The sequence below is a fragment of the Galeopterus variegatus genome, unplaced genomic scaffold, assembly GCF_000696425.1.
Source record: "Galeopterus variegatus unplaced genomic scaffold, G_variegatus-3.0.2 Scaffold734, whole genome shotgun sequence".
In the NCBI taxonomy this organism is placed as follows: Eukaryota; Metazoa; Chordata; class Mammalia; order Dermoptera; family Cynocephalidae; genus Galeopterus; species Galeopterus variegatus.
The window spans coordinates 425,563-441,892 of NW_007726845.1; the positions used below are offsets into that span (position 1 = coordinate 425,563).

Consider the following 16,330-nt stretch of genomic DNA (forward strand, 5'->3'; position numbering starts at 1 on the left):
CTATCTGGGAGGCAACAGAGTATATACTAAGCAGTAGCGGAGGATGCCTATCCCGTGCCTCTCTGGAATCAAGGACGCTGGGGGGTGGAAGGATATTAAATATCGTCCAACACAACCATCTATCTTGTGTTTGAAAACCTCCATCTTACTTACATAGCTCTCCGGCCTATAGCTGAGTCTCTTCAGAGACAAAGGACCCTCCACCTCTGGAGACAGCCCACTCACCCTAGTGTGTTCTGACTGTTATGTTTCCCCTAATAAGGAGTGGAAATCAGTATACCTGTAACTTCCCCTCATTGGTCCTAGGTCAACATTTTGGGGACACTAGGCACAGATCTATTCCCTGTTATATGTGGCCTTTAGGTAGTTATGCTTAAGAAATTCAGCCCACAGCCCACAAATTACATAGTCTTCATCCATTGAAAGAACTGTAAGATTTGGACGAGATGAACCCAAGGGCCTACCATCAAGATATCAAAACACCAGTCTTTACTGATTTAAAAAATCAGGCTCTAACTAAAACACACACATTAAAATGAGCTAACAAGACAAATAAGAGGACCCTCTGCAGAAATCACAAATGAATGATGAATAACACACCTGTTCCCTGTCCTCTGTAAACCTCCTTTCCTATAACCATTATCTATTTAAGAATCCTTCCATGCATTAGGTTCTTTAATTACTTATTATTGTTGTTGTTGTTGATAAATGACTCTTCACCTTCATGCAGCCTTGCAGTAGACATTCTTTCCTATCCACACCCCCTTTGTTTCATATATCGTCTCTAACCCTGACCCCTGTCCATGAATGAACAAAACACTCATTCCAAGAAGCTTGGGATTTTCAAGAATGTTTCATCCACTTTGACAGGTGGGGGAAATACAGAGAGTGGGACATATCCAGAGGCCAAATTAGAAAGCCATCTATGATTAATTGCTGAATACCAAGTCCTCAGATTCTCCACATCTACCAAGTGTTTACCCTAAGCTTAATCTCATGTCTCCCAAGACATTAGTATTCTTCAAGTTTTTCTTTCTGAAGATGTTGCTTAAAAAGTGACATGGAAAAATATTGTAGAATCTGCACATTTATAAACACAAGCATATTTAACCTTTATAAATTAACTGAATTTTCTAGCCCTTGTTATCCAACACTTTAATATATCAAGATTTCTTTTACTAGATTATATCTGCCCAAGGCTTTTTTTTTTTTCTTTTTTAGTTCTTTAATGTAAAAAAAAAAAAAGTATATATGGGTCGGGTAGGGAGTGGAGTGGAGGAAGGTAAGGGACAGAGAAAAAGCAAAGCAACCAAGCCTCTGTTTCTCAGGTCCATTAAATGTCCAGATGGAGTGGCTTAGGCATGGGTGAGTGGTGGGTCTTGTGGGAGGACCTCAGCCGCTGGAATGTTGCCAGGCATTGACGGCATCATTCATCCCCTTGTTGAAGGAGCAGAAGGTGGATTTCCTGGAACGAGGGACGGTGCTTGGTATCTCTTCTCCAGCAGCTGAGCATCAGCTTATACACAGAGTCAGGGCAAATGGCTGGCTGAGGGAGGTAAGTCTTTGGAAACAAAAATAAACCAAAAAAAAAAAGAGAGAGAGAGAAGGTGGGGGGAGAGAGATATTAAAAAGAGGGAGAAAAAGGAAGGGTCTTTGCATCATGATTTGATTTGCCTCCTCCCCACTTTCCTGAACTTGACAACTGAAATGGGTGTGGTGTCTAATGTTCCTACTCATAAGAGTTCTAAATCAGATTAGCCCCATTCCTATTTTCTTTGTCTTCTCCAGTTCTCCAGATCAGGTTTCCTAATGGGCTATTCTGCGGTCCTTACCTTCATGCAAAGGATGAAACTGAAGCAAAAACACATCAACTCGTCTGTTTATGGCCCATCCACGTTAAGATTTATCTTTTCTGGGCCAATCACAACAGAGGCAAAATGGAAATTAGTAGCCTGAGCTCCTCGACAGGAATAAAATCTTAGCCAGGTGCAGGAACTGGGATGCAAGATGTGTCCATGTAGTTCCTAGCCATAGTGGTCTCTGTGTACCCACTCCCCTTTATTGGCCCCATCTAAAGGAGATTGGACTTCTGCTTTATAGCATACACCGGTATCTGTGCATTTACCTTGTCTATAACCCTGCCCTGAATTCTACCCTAGGGTTCTACTCCCAAATCACCAGTTTCTGGCTATTTTCCATGAGCAAGATGCCATTCTGTTGACTCCCAGGTCATCTTCTGCTGCCTATAATCTATTGCTGTCATCTCCTCACCTATGTTTTCGAATACCCTGGTATATTGACGTATTATTGAATTATACCTAAGTTCCCCATGCTCTTTGAACAATGGAACCATCCATTGCCTTTGTGGAGTCCAACATCTGCAGCTGGTTAGTCATTAACCACTTCCCCCTACCCTGCTTTTTCCCACACCAATGCCAGCCTATATCGTGCATCATAGGAGCTGGGCTTTACCCAGAGTCTGCTTATTTCCTCTGCCCATCAACTCTTAATTCACAAGTAAAAAGGCAAATATCTGTGACTTCTATTGGAATATCTAATGATATCTGGCAAGCCTTAGCTCAGTATGTTACAAATGACTATGGTTGTAAAATACCAAGATTTTAAAATGAAATATTGTCAATATAAATAAGGGTACAGGATAACAGACACTCTCACAATTACTGGTGAATGTAAAACTCTAGGATGTTCACTAGATAAATTTAGAAAAAATATTATATCCACTTTGAGCCAACAGATATCAATAAAATTGAAATAATAAATAACTTGAATGATTAAGGTTTCCCTTTTCAAAATCTTACAAACTCGACAAATAATTGAAGTTATATTTCATAATAATTCATATTTCATATGTAGAATTTTGTTACCTTTCATAACATTAAACAAAATAAACTTTTAAAACTGTATTTAATTTTTGCTTATTTAATTCCATTTGGACCATAAGCTTTCAAGAAAAGTGCTATCTGGGAATTCTTCGCATCTTGTGAAGACAAATTGAAAGCAAAAATGTCAAATACATTTTTAAATTATTGAAATTATTGCTATAGACTTCCAAGCACTTTCAATTGAAGACAAAGGATTTAAGATTTGCCTAAGCTAAAAAACAAAACAAAACAAAAACAGATTTGTCTAAGCTTTGAATCCTAAGTATAAAATTCCTTTAGAATTTATGCTATTAAAATTTTTCCTCTGTATTATATTTTCTATGTTCAATAAGTTAGCTGTGCCATTTGAAATGAATTAGATCACACATGTGTAATCTAAAGACTACAGAATCCATCTAGCAATTGATAATGTTGAGAAGTTACTATCCCTGCAATCTAACTTTTAAAATTTGAATACTGAAATTCAGAAAATAAATTTAATAGTAATTAAATTTAAATGTAAAATGTAATAAAATATAAAATTAATAAAGTATGTTTAATAAGTTGATACATTAAATTTAGTGAATTGTTATCAGAAATTTACACTTATGTGAGAAGTTTACTCAGCATATAACGGTATGATTTGGCTATAGCCTTGCCTTCAGGCAAATATGTGTCTTTACAACTCACCATTTGGTAATTGGTCAAAAAGTATATTTGCTGCACCACTAGAACCTAGTGAAGGTAGAAATGGTGAACCCCTTTAAACTGATTATTTAAAAATACATAAGAAAACTAAAATCCTAGAAATTATTAAAATTAAAACTTCCATCAAATGATAAAATAGTATTTTTTTGTGAAATTGAGTAACATAACACTGAAATAATTAATATGTAACTTTTTAGTGCTAAGTGAAAAAGCTATACATTATCAAGAATACATTTATGCAAAGCAGACAATGGACTTGAAGTGGGTGGGAGGGCATGCCTTGCTTTTGTTGACTGGTGGTACAATTTTGCCTCGTGTCAAAAAAAAAAAATTCCCATAGAATTTCAGTCACTGAATAATAAGTTGAGGGAGACTAAAAGGCTTACAATATTTCTACCTTTGCCTATAATTTTAGAATATACTCAAATAAGGAACATTATGATGATGAAGATTACATTTTCTAATTGAACACACCACCTTCGACTGGTCATGTGTCTTCCAATGGGTCATTGTGGTGGCTTAGTCCAGGAGGAAAAAACAAACATTTTTCCTTGGTCCATTCATCTCATGCACACATGCTATAGTAAAAAGGCAACTGCCTCATAACCAAGGTAGATAGATAATTTAGCCCTCTTGCTACCAAAACATCAACAGAGTATCAAGACAAAATTAAATTCCGGGACCCCTCTCTTATTTTCACTCTCGATAGTGTGTTATCTCTTGTCATTCCTTATCTTTTGCTTGCTAGGATCTATTTAAGCCACAGAGGATGCACTTTTTATTTCTGCAAGAGCCTTTACCAACTGCTGGAGATGCCATAATTCCAGGGTGTGCTGCAGCCAGGCCACTTTGGGAAGGTGCAGTGCTCTAGTTACTAGTGAGCTTTAAATACTAGACCTCACAGGAATGTTAAAAATTGAGCCACCCAAAGAAAGCTTGGGTATCTTGACAGGAACTGGGATTCCTTGTGAGCTTGGGAACCCAGCTTTCCCTGAGTCCTGAGAGACCACCTTAACTAGGCTTAGAGATACCTTCCAGGAGCAGCAAGTCCAGGATGGACCTGCCCATTTCTGACATACAAGTCTAGAAACATTGCTAAATAGTCTAAACCATCATTTCTTATACTAAAGTAGATTTTTAACAAATGCTAATAAGTCCCTCATTCCCCTTTATACTTATATTTTTCAACCAGAAGACAAATCACACAGTCTAGATCAAGAAATAGATCAATCATTTCCCGCTTCCATTGAGTTGGGGAGGAGCCTGATATGACCCTTCAAGCTCTCCAAGATTCAATGAGTTAACACATGGGTAAAGCAGAGGGTGTGGATGCCTGGGGAGGACCTTTGTTTTTTCACATCATCAGGGTGGTTAGTGACAAAAGATTATTATCCAGAAAGCCCATCAATAGTTCAGGCCTATTCTGCTAAGTCAGCACTTTCCTTTCTCCCTCCTTCAAGAGTGCTCAAGTTCACATCCATCCCTCCCCAACAGTTCTTACCTGCCTCCCCTGGTCTCGGAAGAACTCTCCAGTATTCTCGATAACCTGTTCATCTGATAGCTGGGAGTAGGGCTGCTCTTGGCAAAAGGTGAAAGTCTCCCACAGAGTCACCCCAAAGGCCCACACATCACTTGCTGTAGTGAATTTGCCCTATTTCAGTAAGGAAAAGAAGGGAAAATCAGAATAACCTATGCATGACAAGAATAGTTTAGAGTTGCATTATCTGAAGTTATCCCCCTTCCCCAACCAAAGTCAAGGAATGCTGAAATTGCCAAGATATTCATGGAGGATCTAGGAATGACAACATGAAGTCAAGAGACAGTCCATTCCCTTATCCTCAGGATCACAGCTTAGTTCTGTTTCTCTTGGAAATGAGATTCAAGAACTGAAAGGAATGCAGCCATAAGCTATCTGACTCTCCAACTCTCTGAGTGTTAGAAGGTCAGCCCCATTTGGTTGTAGGGTAGCCTTGGGAAAATGCCCCTGGGAAAGGAATAATTAGAATGGGAAGTCAATTGTTTTCGTGTTAGAGAGGGAGGAATCTGTTTTGAGTTAGTGGAGTAAGTTTCTGTGTGAATCTAGGTGGCGGTAGGTCGCAGTCTTGACAGACTTTAACAAGTGACAGCAGTGAGATTTGGGTGTAATTAGCATGCATTAAATACTTATACATTTTTTTCTATTCAATAAAGATAATGACACTGTGATATCCTTATTTTTAGATCAGAAAAATGAGACAGGAGAGTTTTACCAAATTTCCCTGGTAAATAAGACCATTAGTAATGGAAAAATGGGATTTAAGCCAAGGTCTTCTGCATCTCAGTCTAACATGTTGTTTTCAGTATGATGCAATACCTTTAGAGAAAGCAATGCTTAATTACCATATTAAAAATGGGTAAAATGTAATGATTCACATATACTGATGAAAAAATCTTTATAAGGATTTATGTAAACTGGTATTTGTCACAGAATCATTCATAATAGCAGAAAATTGAAAAGTACTTAAATACCAAATTATAAAGATATTATTAAACTATAGGATACATCCAATGATTATTATGCAGCCATTAAAATGATGTTTTTAAAAAATATTTAATGACAGGGAAAGGCCAATGATAAAATGTAAAGTAGAAAATAAAGACAGAGAATTGTACGGCATAGTATCATCCCAATTATTTAATACAAACTATAAATATTAAATATATATGATGTGTGTGTATATATATATAAATACACAGAAATACATGCATAGAAAAATTATATTCATAGAAAGAAAAAATTCTCAAAGGAAATACACCAAAACATGAATTGTGGTTATCTTGGTGAGGAAAAGGGAATAACTATACATTTTTTTCATTTCAAAATTAATTTATGAATCCTCTAAGAATAAGAGCAGAGAATAAGCATATGAACTATAAATGAACAAAACCAAATTGGCCTCAGGCTTTTTTCTGCAATATTACAGAAGACAAAAGACAAAATGACATGTATACAGCATTGTAGGGGTAAAAGTTTGTAGTTTAATAATTCTGTAAATCAGCTAAATCATTGTAAAATCAACAATAAAAGTCTCAGATATGCATGGTCAGAAAACGCACCTCCAAGAGAAATATTTGGAAAAAATTAGTCATTCATGGTGCACAATACCAAAAATTAAATAAAAATTATAAAGCAAAGAACAAACTTAAAATAAAAAGTAAATAGTGACAATTATTTAAATAAAAATGTGGAGATCAGTCTAAATAACTAAGAGAAACATGTTATGAAATTAACATAAAAAATATTTTGTGTGGATACATTTCTTTAAATGATAAGGTTTTTAATACCCTAAATTAATTAAGACCAATCAGCAGATAGAGAGGATAGAGAAAAAAAATTATACTAAATCCCTTATTCTAATTTTTAACTTTTTCCCTAAATTTTCTTTAGTGAGCATGTTGCTTTTTCAACAGAAATAGGCATGTTAAAAAATAATAATTACTACACAAAGAAAATCATCTCAAGTCACAGAAAATATCAAGGTCTGTTGAGTTTGCCTCCTGCTGTCTCAGGTTTGTCCCTTCCTGCCATGTGTGCCTGCCTACTTGTCAGTTGCCAGGGTAGGGCTGAAAAATGCCCAGAACTCACCAGCAAGATGCTCTCCCAAGACATCCAGCGGATAGGAAGCACAGCCCGGCCCTGGATCCGGTAGTAGTCACCGCTGTACAGGTTTCTGCTCATTCCAAAGTCAGCTATCTTGATGGTGTAGTTCTTACCTACTAAGCAGTTTCTTGTGGCCAGATCTCGATGGACAAAATTAAGAGAAGAAAGGTACTTCATGCCAGAGGCAATCTGGGTAGCCATAAACTTCAGGTTGTTATAACTGAGGAAATACACAAGAAGAAAAAAAGTAACCTATGGAAATAAGCCACGAAAGGGTACACAATCTAAAGTTGATATATACAAATCAGGGCTTATACCTCAACATCTCTTCTCTATTTTCAATGAATCCCTTTGCATTACCCCAAAAGGCAGCTGCTCCATTAGTCCCTGGAATAATACACCAACTGCCCCACCATCCCAGAACAACAATGAACTTTAAGGTTCACTACTCCCCATTTTGAAATCCCAAGTTACTTTCATGACCACAGGGAAGAGACAGAGGACCTGCGTTATTTACCTGACCGTGAGTACATTGCCAGAAGAAGAATTGGGCGGCTCATGCCGGGAAAGAAACTGATTGAGATCTCCATTCTCCATGTACTCAGTGATCATGCAGAGAGGGTCGTCAGTGATACACACAGCTAAGAGACGAATGATGTTTGGGTCCTTGAGCCGAGACATGATCTTTATCTCCTTAAGAAAATCATTCCTTGGGAAGACATAGACATGGAGAAACCCAAGGGTTGCCAGTCAGAATCAAGAGGAGTAAGAATGCACAGCAAAGTCTATTCCTACCATTACACCAAGTCTTGTTTCCCTTTAGATAATCATTGAGAGGACAGAGAAATTGGCACCTGGAATTGTCTCATTCTACTCCTCCTGGAATACAATGGACCCTTATTCTAACTGTAATGTTTTTGAGAACAGGACCCATTATTTATTCACATTTACATCCCTGGTATCTTAAAAAATGCCTGCCACATAGAAAGAGAATAGTATTTCCTAAATCAGATATATGCTGCTACAAACTACTCTACGAAAAGAAACGTTTCAATGAAAATCATATCTGCAATGCACTAGGGTATTTACCTTTTTTAAAAGTCAGGGAACCACTCTATTAATGAAGTTAAGGAACTTTTTATAAACTGAATAACCACACTCTGGCTTATCTGATAATTATTTTCTTATACTGGCTTTTCTTAGTACACTATGCACCGTAGTTGGTGACAACATGCATTTAGTAGACTGTTCAAAACAGACCTGTTTAAAGTCCATGGTGGTAAAGTGGAGTCACTGCAAAAGGAGTACTCACTTGGCCAAGAACTAATCATTATTTGGTACATGGTGACAGCCACCCTTGAGTCAAAAAGTAGCAATAATTAGGCCACTAGCCCATATTTCTAAAACAACTGGAGCAGAACAGTAATAAGTCACCAGTGAGTTTTCTAGGAATCCTGGACTAGAAGTCATACTATATCAATATAAAACCCTTGGAATCAACATAGTCTTGATGCAACACCTGCTTTTTTTATTACCTAGGTGATTCCACAGCTTGAGAGGGTCCAGAGTCTATGCCATCCATCAGTATTAAAAGGGAGTGGGCACAGGCAGAGGCACAGTAAACCTCACCAAACAAAATAATGGCTAAAGGCTTTGTCCTAGCCTATGGGTTTTTTCTTCTGTGCCACTTTCTTTCAATCATGTGCTAAGATTAATATGAGGAATGCTCTATCTATCTATGGGACCCAGGGAACATCACTTTTCATTCATACTAATATCCTTAAGATTTAAATTCTCAGATAAAATTCTAAAACCTCTGCAGTTCTATCCCCTCATCTTTCTCTCTTCTTCATTCCACATCCTGTCAATTGCAAGACTTTTAATGAAACCTACCACCATTCTTGGAATTTACAATAATTTAGGGAATAGGAATAATAAACTTTCTTTTACTATAAGTATCAGTGAGACAAGTCAAGACAACACAAATGGGAAGATGCATGTTATTCAGGTATGCAGATTTCTCTGGGACACACACAACCAGCTTTCAACCAGCATGCCTCTCTGGGTGAGGATTAACTCACCATTACTGTAATGGAAAGGCCGTCAGACAACGTAGTATGGCTGGAAACTGTGATTATATAGTAAAGGATCCAAGAGATTATTAGCCAGTTTGGAAAACTGTTAAAGGACTGTGGATCCTTTTGCTTTGAGGTCCATGGATACTTTTCCAAGTAGAGGTAGCTTCTCATTTTGGGGGTTGCTGGACATAGAAGAAAAGGAGCATAAAAGAGAAAAAAAAAGGGATGAGAAAGTAAATAGAGATGTGAAAAAGGGAGAATGGAAGAGGCTTAGCAAGAAAGACATGTGTGATTGTGGAAAAGTTTGCCAGGAGAAGGTAATGACGTTCGGGAGTATGTCTGTGTGTAATGGTGGGAGAAGCACACATCTAGACTGCTGTTTATATTTGGAAGTACAGTGCTGTGCAAAGGGACTTAGGAAGTAAATATGTGGTAAATACAATGGAAAAGGTACATTTGTGTTTGAAAGAGTTAGAGAAAAAGATGAGGACTGCTGAATCCATCAGAAAAGTAAAGCATAATGGAAATGTGAGACAGCTCATAGACCTTCCCATCTCAAAAGAAAAAATTGCTGAGAAGTTTTCAAGAGTATTCCCAGTCCTAAAGATGAAATAAATAAAGTTAAATTTTAAATGCAGACTACCAACCTGGCATTCTTGTTGGCATCTGCTCGGAGCATTTTCACAGCCACTAGGACAGGCTGGTTGGCACTGACATCTAAGGCAAAATCTTTGTCTTTGAATTTTTCCATCCCATCCACTTCACAGAGATGAACCTAGACAAAAGTCATCTAGTCTCAGCATCATCATTTCTCCTGAAGATGTCTCAGTACTCTTGCTGGGCATTTCCTGGAGATAAACTAACTCTTACAACTCAGGCAAAATGATCAGAAGACCCATAAGAAGATATGTGTAACATATCTTTGATTCAAATAATAAAATTAAAAACAGTGGTAAAGTACCCAGCTAATATGATGTTACTACTTTATAAAAGAAATATACATTGATTAGAACACTGAATAAGTGAATGAATAAATTCATAATATAGTATTCTATTACAGCACAGCCCACTATAAAATATTTGATTTAAGAAAGTTCAGTTACTGCATCATACAAAACATGAGGCATTTCCTAAGGGAGTACTTTAGTATGGAGTTTAGCATTATAAGTAACTTCTGTGTATTAGTGCCAGTATAATGAGCATGGATTTTCTACCCAGGGGACAAAATGAGTACATATAACACCACAAACAGATGCCCAGGCACCTCTACCTCCTCCAAGCCAAACCTACCCAAGGGGAGAACATGCAACCCACACTGAAAACAAATAACACATGCTTATGAAACCAAGTATTGTATTTGGAGTTTAGATGGCAGTGTTGAAGAGCTTCTATTATGACTTTAAATATTACTTTGAGGGCTGGCCCGGTGGCGCACTGGAGAGTGCACCGCTTGAGAGCGCGGCGGCGCTCCCGCCGAGGGTTCGGATCCCATGTGGAGACCGGTTCCCGCTCACTGGCTGAGCGTGGTGTGGGTGCAACACCGAGGGTTGCGATCCCATTACCGGTCAGTAAAAAAAAGACAAAAAGGAAAAAACAAAAAATATATTACTTTGAGTTCTCAGAAGGTTCATGTGACTGATGTAAGAGCAAAAGTTCAATATAACATGCATCAGTCTGAGGGCACTTGAGAAGAGTACTCCTCCTTATCTTAGTGGGTGATTCATTCCCTAGTGGCTAATTCTGGGACCAAAGGCAGGGGCGAGGTTGTTTTTGACCATTTTACGTATAACTTCCATTAAAAAGAAAAAAACAAAGTGGCTATCAAGCAGCAGGGTGTTCTTGGAGAGTTCGTGAAAGATGATCACATCTTGTGGGTCCCACCCTCTGTAACCTATTAAAAATTTTTTTGAAAATGTTGAATGTTTCTCAGGATATCTGAAGTCAAGTGGCTTGTCTGCCTTAAACACTCCTGTATTGAAATTAGAAGTCTCAAGACCTTCACAGCTATTTGACAAAGATGAGATTGACCCAATGTTAGTCTTCCAGAGAACAATGCACAGAAAGACACGTGGAGGAGATATTTGATTATGAATCTACTTTTGGAAGGGACGCTTGTTCAACTGACCATTTTTATCCAACCATTTCCTTCAAGTCACCAAAGACTAAAGGCCCTACCCATAAAAGACCAACTCACCTCCCCAAACTGGCCTTCCCCCAGCTTCTCCTTGAATGTTAAGAGTTTCCTGGGGAATTCTTCCACGGCCACATCTTTTCCTGAGAGCAGGTCCATGGTTACAGCAGGCACGGAGTAGGTGTTGCCTCCTGTCACTCCCTGGAGATTCACTATGTCAGCCTCTGCATAGTGGGGCACTCCCTCAGGTCCACTGGGCTGGACTGGCTTCACAATGCCGCTGCAGCCTGGGAAGATGGGGCAATGAGTCTCGTTCCAAGGGGCATTGTTGGAGATCGCTTCAAAGAAAAAAATCTGACAGGAGGACTAGAACATGCTCTATGACAGCCTACACTACTCTTTGACATTCTTACTTGGAGAGTGGTTTTGCTTCCTCTAGAGACTCTTTCTTGCAGCCTTCAAAATGTAGGCCACAATTTTATCTCTCATTCTCCTCATGACACAGGATCATTAACTTCGTTGGCTAATCTTGTGAACTTGTGTGGCCACGCTGTGCAAAGGGTCATGCTATATCAGGATGGGAGTATTAAAGGTTGAAGATTTGATGGCATATTTTCTTGATTTTAAGACACTGCCATTGATTTAACAACCTAGTTTAGGGATTTAAAAACTTTCATATTAAATTTATAGGATCTAGTTTAAGATACATCTTAACTTTAAAAAAAAAGTCAAAATATGAGGGGGGAGATGTTTTAGACTTCAGAAAATAGGTAAATTACTTTGGTTCAGTCTAGGAAACAAATTAGCTTATATCCTTTATTTTTGCTGTCTCTAAAATTACCTGAGTCCAAGTGTCCTTCAATGTTTTCTATCCATTGAGTGATAAAATAGATAGATGTTAGTTTCCTCCCTTCCTTTGAAAAGACCCCTTCAGGCTCATTGCTTGAAAAGTCTATGCTCTCTTATGTAGTCCTGTTTACTTCTATACCCTACTCAAGCTGAGCTCCTCTCTGCTAAACACCACGAGTCCTCTTCTGCTGACTTGGGTCACTCTTAGGTTGATGACTTTATGAAAAACCTGCTCTGAGCTAGAGAGATGACCCCAGCATCCCTTCTGTTGTCACTCTACAGCACTTTTCAAAAGACATTGGGATTTGAGTTGTGTCATTATTTTACCTGTTTTACTGCTTTTATTGAGAAAAGGCAAGAAATATTTACTCATAATAAAATCTTGTGTTATTCTGATTAATTTTTCAAAAAAAAAAATCAAGGAAAATTAGATAACTCAATTATCTAGACGGCTACAAAACCAGGAATTTCAGAATGTCTTTAGGTTCTTTTTTTTTTTTTTTTTCCTCCAGGTGAAATTATAGTCCCGAATTTACTACTAATGAAGTTTGGTGTTGGATGAGTACACTATCTGGATATTCTCACTTTCCTTATATGTAAAATGAGGAGATTAGACTCATTGGGCTGTTTAGGTTCTTCTGGTATTAACACCTTAGTAACACCTTTGATTTTTTTCTTCATGTTCTGACATGTAGGTCCCTCCAAATATCTTATGTTCAGTAGCAAAGGAGAGGTGCTCAGATTAGGCTAGGAGCAGCTGCAGATCAAATCTAAAAAGAGAATGTGGACTTCTCAGTAGGTAAAGGAGACTAAAAACAGATCTGGGTAACTGGGAGCAAGAGTATTATACCTGCATAATATTTGTCACACCTTCTCCCTCAATCCCCTGCCCACTAGTTCATCCTCACCTGACTCCTCCTCTGCTGGAGCAAATTCTGGGAGTTTTCGTATCAGCCTGGATGGCTCCTGGTAATCAGGGCGAAGCGGAAAAATGCGATCATAAGTCGAGTTGGACTCCTGTTCACTTGGTGATGAAGAGCGGTTATTGTTGAACATGCTGGACTCGCTTGGCAGAGAAAGGCTGACTGTCATTTCATCATCCAGCATCCTCCGGGAAGCCTGGAAGAGAAGAACAGGGAGAAGGGCATGCTGGCACAAGGGGTCATCACTTCCTTCCCTTCCAAAACCCAGCTCCTCCACTCAGATAAAAATAAGCCCTTACTGCTGTTAAACCCCCAAAACACTGTAAGTGGCAGGGATTTGTCTGCTTCCACAAATGCCTGTGTTGTTGAAATTTAGAATAATCCTTCATTTCTTCAAGTAGGAATTTGACCTCCTAATTTCTGTGCTGCCAACACTCATTAACTTTCACTGAAGCACTTATAAGCATTATTAACATGATGCTATAAGAACCTATCAGTAGCCAAAGATCTTCTCCATCTTACACAGTTTTCTATGTTCCTATTAAAAAATGGGTTTTGCTAACTAACCCTTGAATTGCTTTGATTCTGTGCAGACGTAAATTAAAATGTTCATTAACTCAACAAATGTGCTGTAACATGATGAATCAATAGGTCACCCTGGCACTGTAGATTAGAATAATACTCCCCTGACTTTTCATTTTTACTAATCAAAAATAAGATGGCTACAAAATGGGACAGGAAAGTTCTAGGTGTCTGGAGATACCAAGGCAAATTGCACCTAATACAGGAAGAAGAAGAGCCAAACAACTAATTGTTGTGGGATTTTATCTAATGTGACGTGCCTGCTCCATCAAAAGGAAAATGCCAGCATCTGAATGTATGTGACTTTTTGAATTTAAGCATGTAAATGCTCCACTCCAACAAACACACTTTGGGTGTTCAATGGAGAAACTTAGGTGTTTGCTTCATCCACTGGACTGAAAGGTCCTTTGTTGCAGTAAAATCCTCAGAACTAAGCATGGATCCCAGCCCATAGTAGGTACTCAATAAATGTGGGTTGAATCTCTTAAAGAAAGAATACTGAGGACACCATCAAAAGTATCTACAAAAATGTTTTTTAAAAAAACAAAAATGCTACAGTCTAAAGGTATATTAAGTAATGTTTATTGAATTGTATTGTGTGTATTTAAAGATTTTTCACAAAAATTCTATCCTGAGGAAGAAATCCTGAATGTCACTGCAGAGCACCTTGAGTTATCCCACTCAGGTCGTAGAGGGGTAGAAAGAATTTCTTAAAGGACCAAGGTAAATATTCAAGGGCAAAATTTTTGCTCTCCCTTTTACCGGGAGAGTCTCCAATCCAACATTCCTCTCTTAGCCCATGAAGATATTCCAACAGACCTTAGAAGAAATACCCAGAGAAGTGTGGTAAACGTTGGCTCAAATAAGGAGAAAAAGAGCTCACAGAGTAGAGAACACAGACCCTCCCCCCTCAACAAAAATGTGGTCCTAAGAGACTGTTCCATAAGAACTCATGTCATCATGTCAGTTTCAAGCTGCCCAATGAACCTTCAGTCCCCCCACTTCTCCCACCACCACCACTCTTTGCTAACCCTCACCCTGGAACACCTCCTCTAGACACCCTGTGCATTCCAGCACTCTAGAAGAGGAAAGATTTTGATATGGCCTCATTTATGCCTTGAAATGCATTCATGCTAATGGGTGAGCTCTGTGGATTCCGCCTCTCAGCCTTCAGTCACTATTTATGGATTGAAAGCTTTAATTTAGGTAAAGTGTTTTTAGACTGATGGTAGAGGTCCCTCCAAGCAGCAAGGAGACCCTCTCTTCTGCAAAATATTCCTGCCTAGTAACCTTAAAATAAACCTTAACTATCTCAGGAAAATGAGTGGAATGGGTCAGAAGGAATGGCAGGCTATTCATCTGGGTCACTCCTCTCACTTCTCTAATCTGAGCCCCTCTCTCCTGTCCTACATTCAAAGAGTTCTGGAGATTCAAGCCCATTCTCACAGTGTCCTTTCCCCTCCTCTGGAATATACTCCACACAGGCATTGGTTGCCTCTGAGAACCCACCCCCAAAGACAGAGGTCAATCAGGCTATGTACTCTCCTTCCTATTCCCTGCCCTCAGTGGAAAGTTCAAAGGCTCACAGGTAAGAGTTTCTATGACCTCACACAATCCATGTCTATCAAGAAGAACTCACTGACCAGGGAGGGCGTCCATGGCCAAAGGTAGAAGAAAGTCATCATCAGCAGACCCCAAGAGAATCAGACACTTAGCAGCCATGCCCAGGGAGTTGCTATCTGGTCCAATAAACCAAGAAAAGTCATGGATATTCCATCTTTGGTAGAATTTTTATATTTTGGAAGAAAGAAATCAGAATATTTCAAGATTAACAATTGGAAAGAGCATAAAAGAGAGGATAATAGCTGCATGACCTTTGAGCATATCACATTTTTGCATCAGAAAAATAGTTCAATATAACTACACCCATCTCATCATTACTTGGTGAGATTCAAATAAAATTATCCATGAGAAAAAAGTCTTTGTAGACTGTAAAGTTTTAGATAAATATAATAAAAGTTATTCAAATCAGTTGGTCAAGACAGAAAGAGCCTGAGGGGAGAGATGTAATCATAACCTTCAAGCATATAAAGAAGTGGGAATAGAACTGTGAGAAGCTTGGTTTGGATGGTAATGAAGCTGGATGTTGTTCTGTACATGCACATGCACCAAAAACAAACAAGCAAACAGAAAAAGAACTTCAACATGATTATCAGAAATTCTAGCTAGGCATTAGGAGAGTGATTCCGAGCCTTGGATATGTATCAGAATCACTTGTTTAATTTAAAAAAAAAAAAATGAGTATACTTTACCCCAAACCCAGTGAATCAGAATCCTCAAGGAAAATGCCTGAACTGAGACTTAATATATTAGGAAGAGTTGTCTGAGTTTTCTAGGAAGGTTCCAAAGTCTGCATTCTAAAAATGAGAAAATGGACTTAGCTAATTCTTTGCTGACTCCTTTTTTTTTTTTTTTTTTTTTTTTTTTTTTTTGTGCCCGGCAACGGATCGCAACCCTCAGTGGCGCGCCCGCACCGG

The 16,330-nt window shown here is 38.5% G+C and overlaps 1 protein-coding gene across 1 annotated transcript in view; it reads right to left on the reverse strand.

Annotated features, from left to right (window-relative positions):
* Window positions 1-1,212: 1,212 nt before the first annotated feature.
* DDR2 (discoidin domain receptor tyrosine kinase 2) overlaps window positions 1,213-16,330 on the reverse strand; it is a 54,041-nt gene continuing 38,923 nt past the window's right edge. The window contains exons 10-16 of the mRNA XM_008571928.1: window positions 13,197-13,407; window positions 11,503-11,726; window positions 9,956-10,083; window positions 7,748-7,939; window positions 7,216-7,450; window positions 5,092-5,241; window positions 1,213-1,561 (exon numbers count right to left, since the gene is read on the reverse strand). Of these exons, the coding sequence (XP_008570150.1) occupies window positions 1,427-1,561; window positions 5,092-5,241; window positions 7,216-7,450; window positions 7,748-7,939; window positions 9,956-10,083; window positions 11,503-11,726; window positions 13,197-13,407 (1,275 nt within the window). The 3' untranslated portion in view covers window positions 1,213-1,426. The remainder of the gene's footprint in view (window positions 1,562-5,091; window positions 5,242-7,215; window positions 7,451-7,747; window positions 7,940-9,955; window positions 10,084-11,502; window positions 11,727-13,196; window positions 13,408-16,330) is intronic.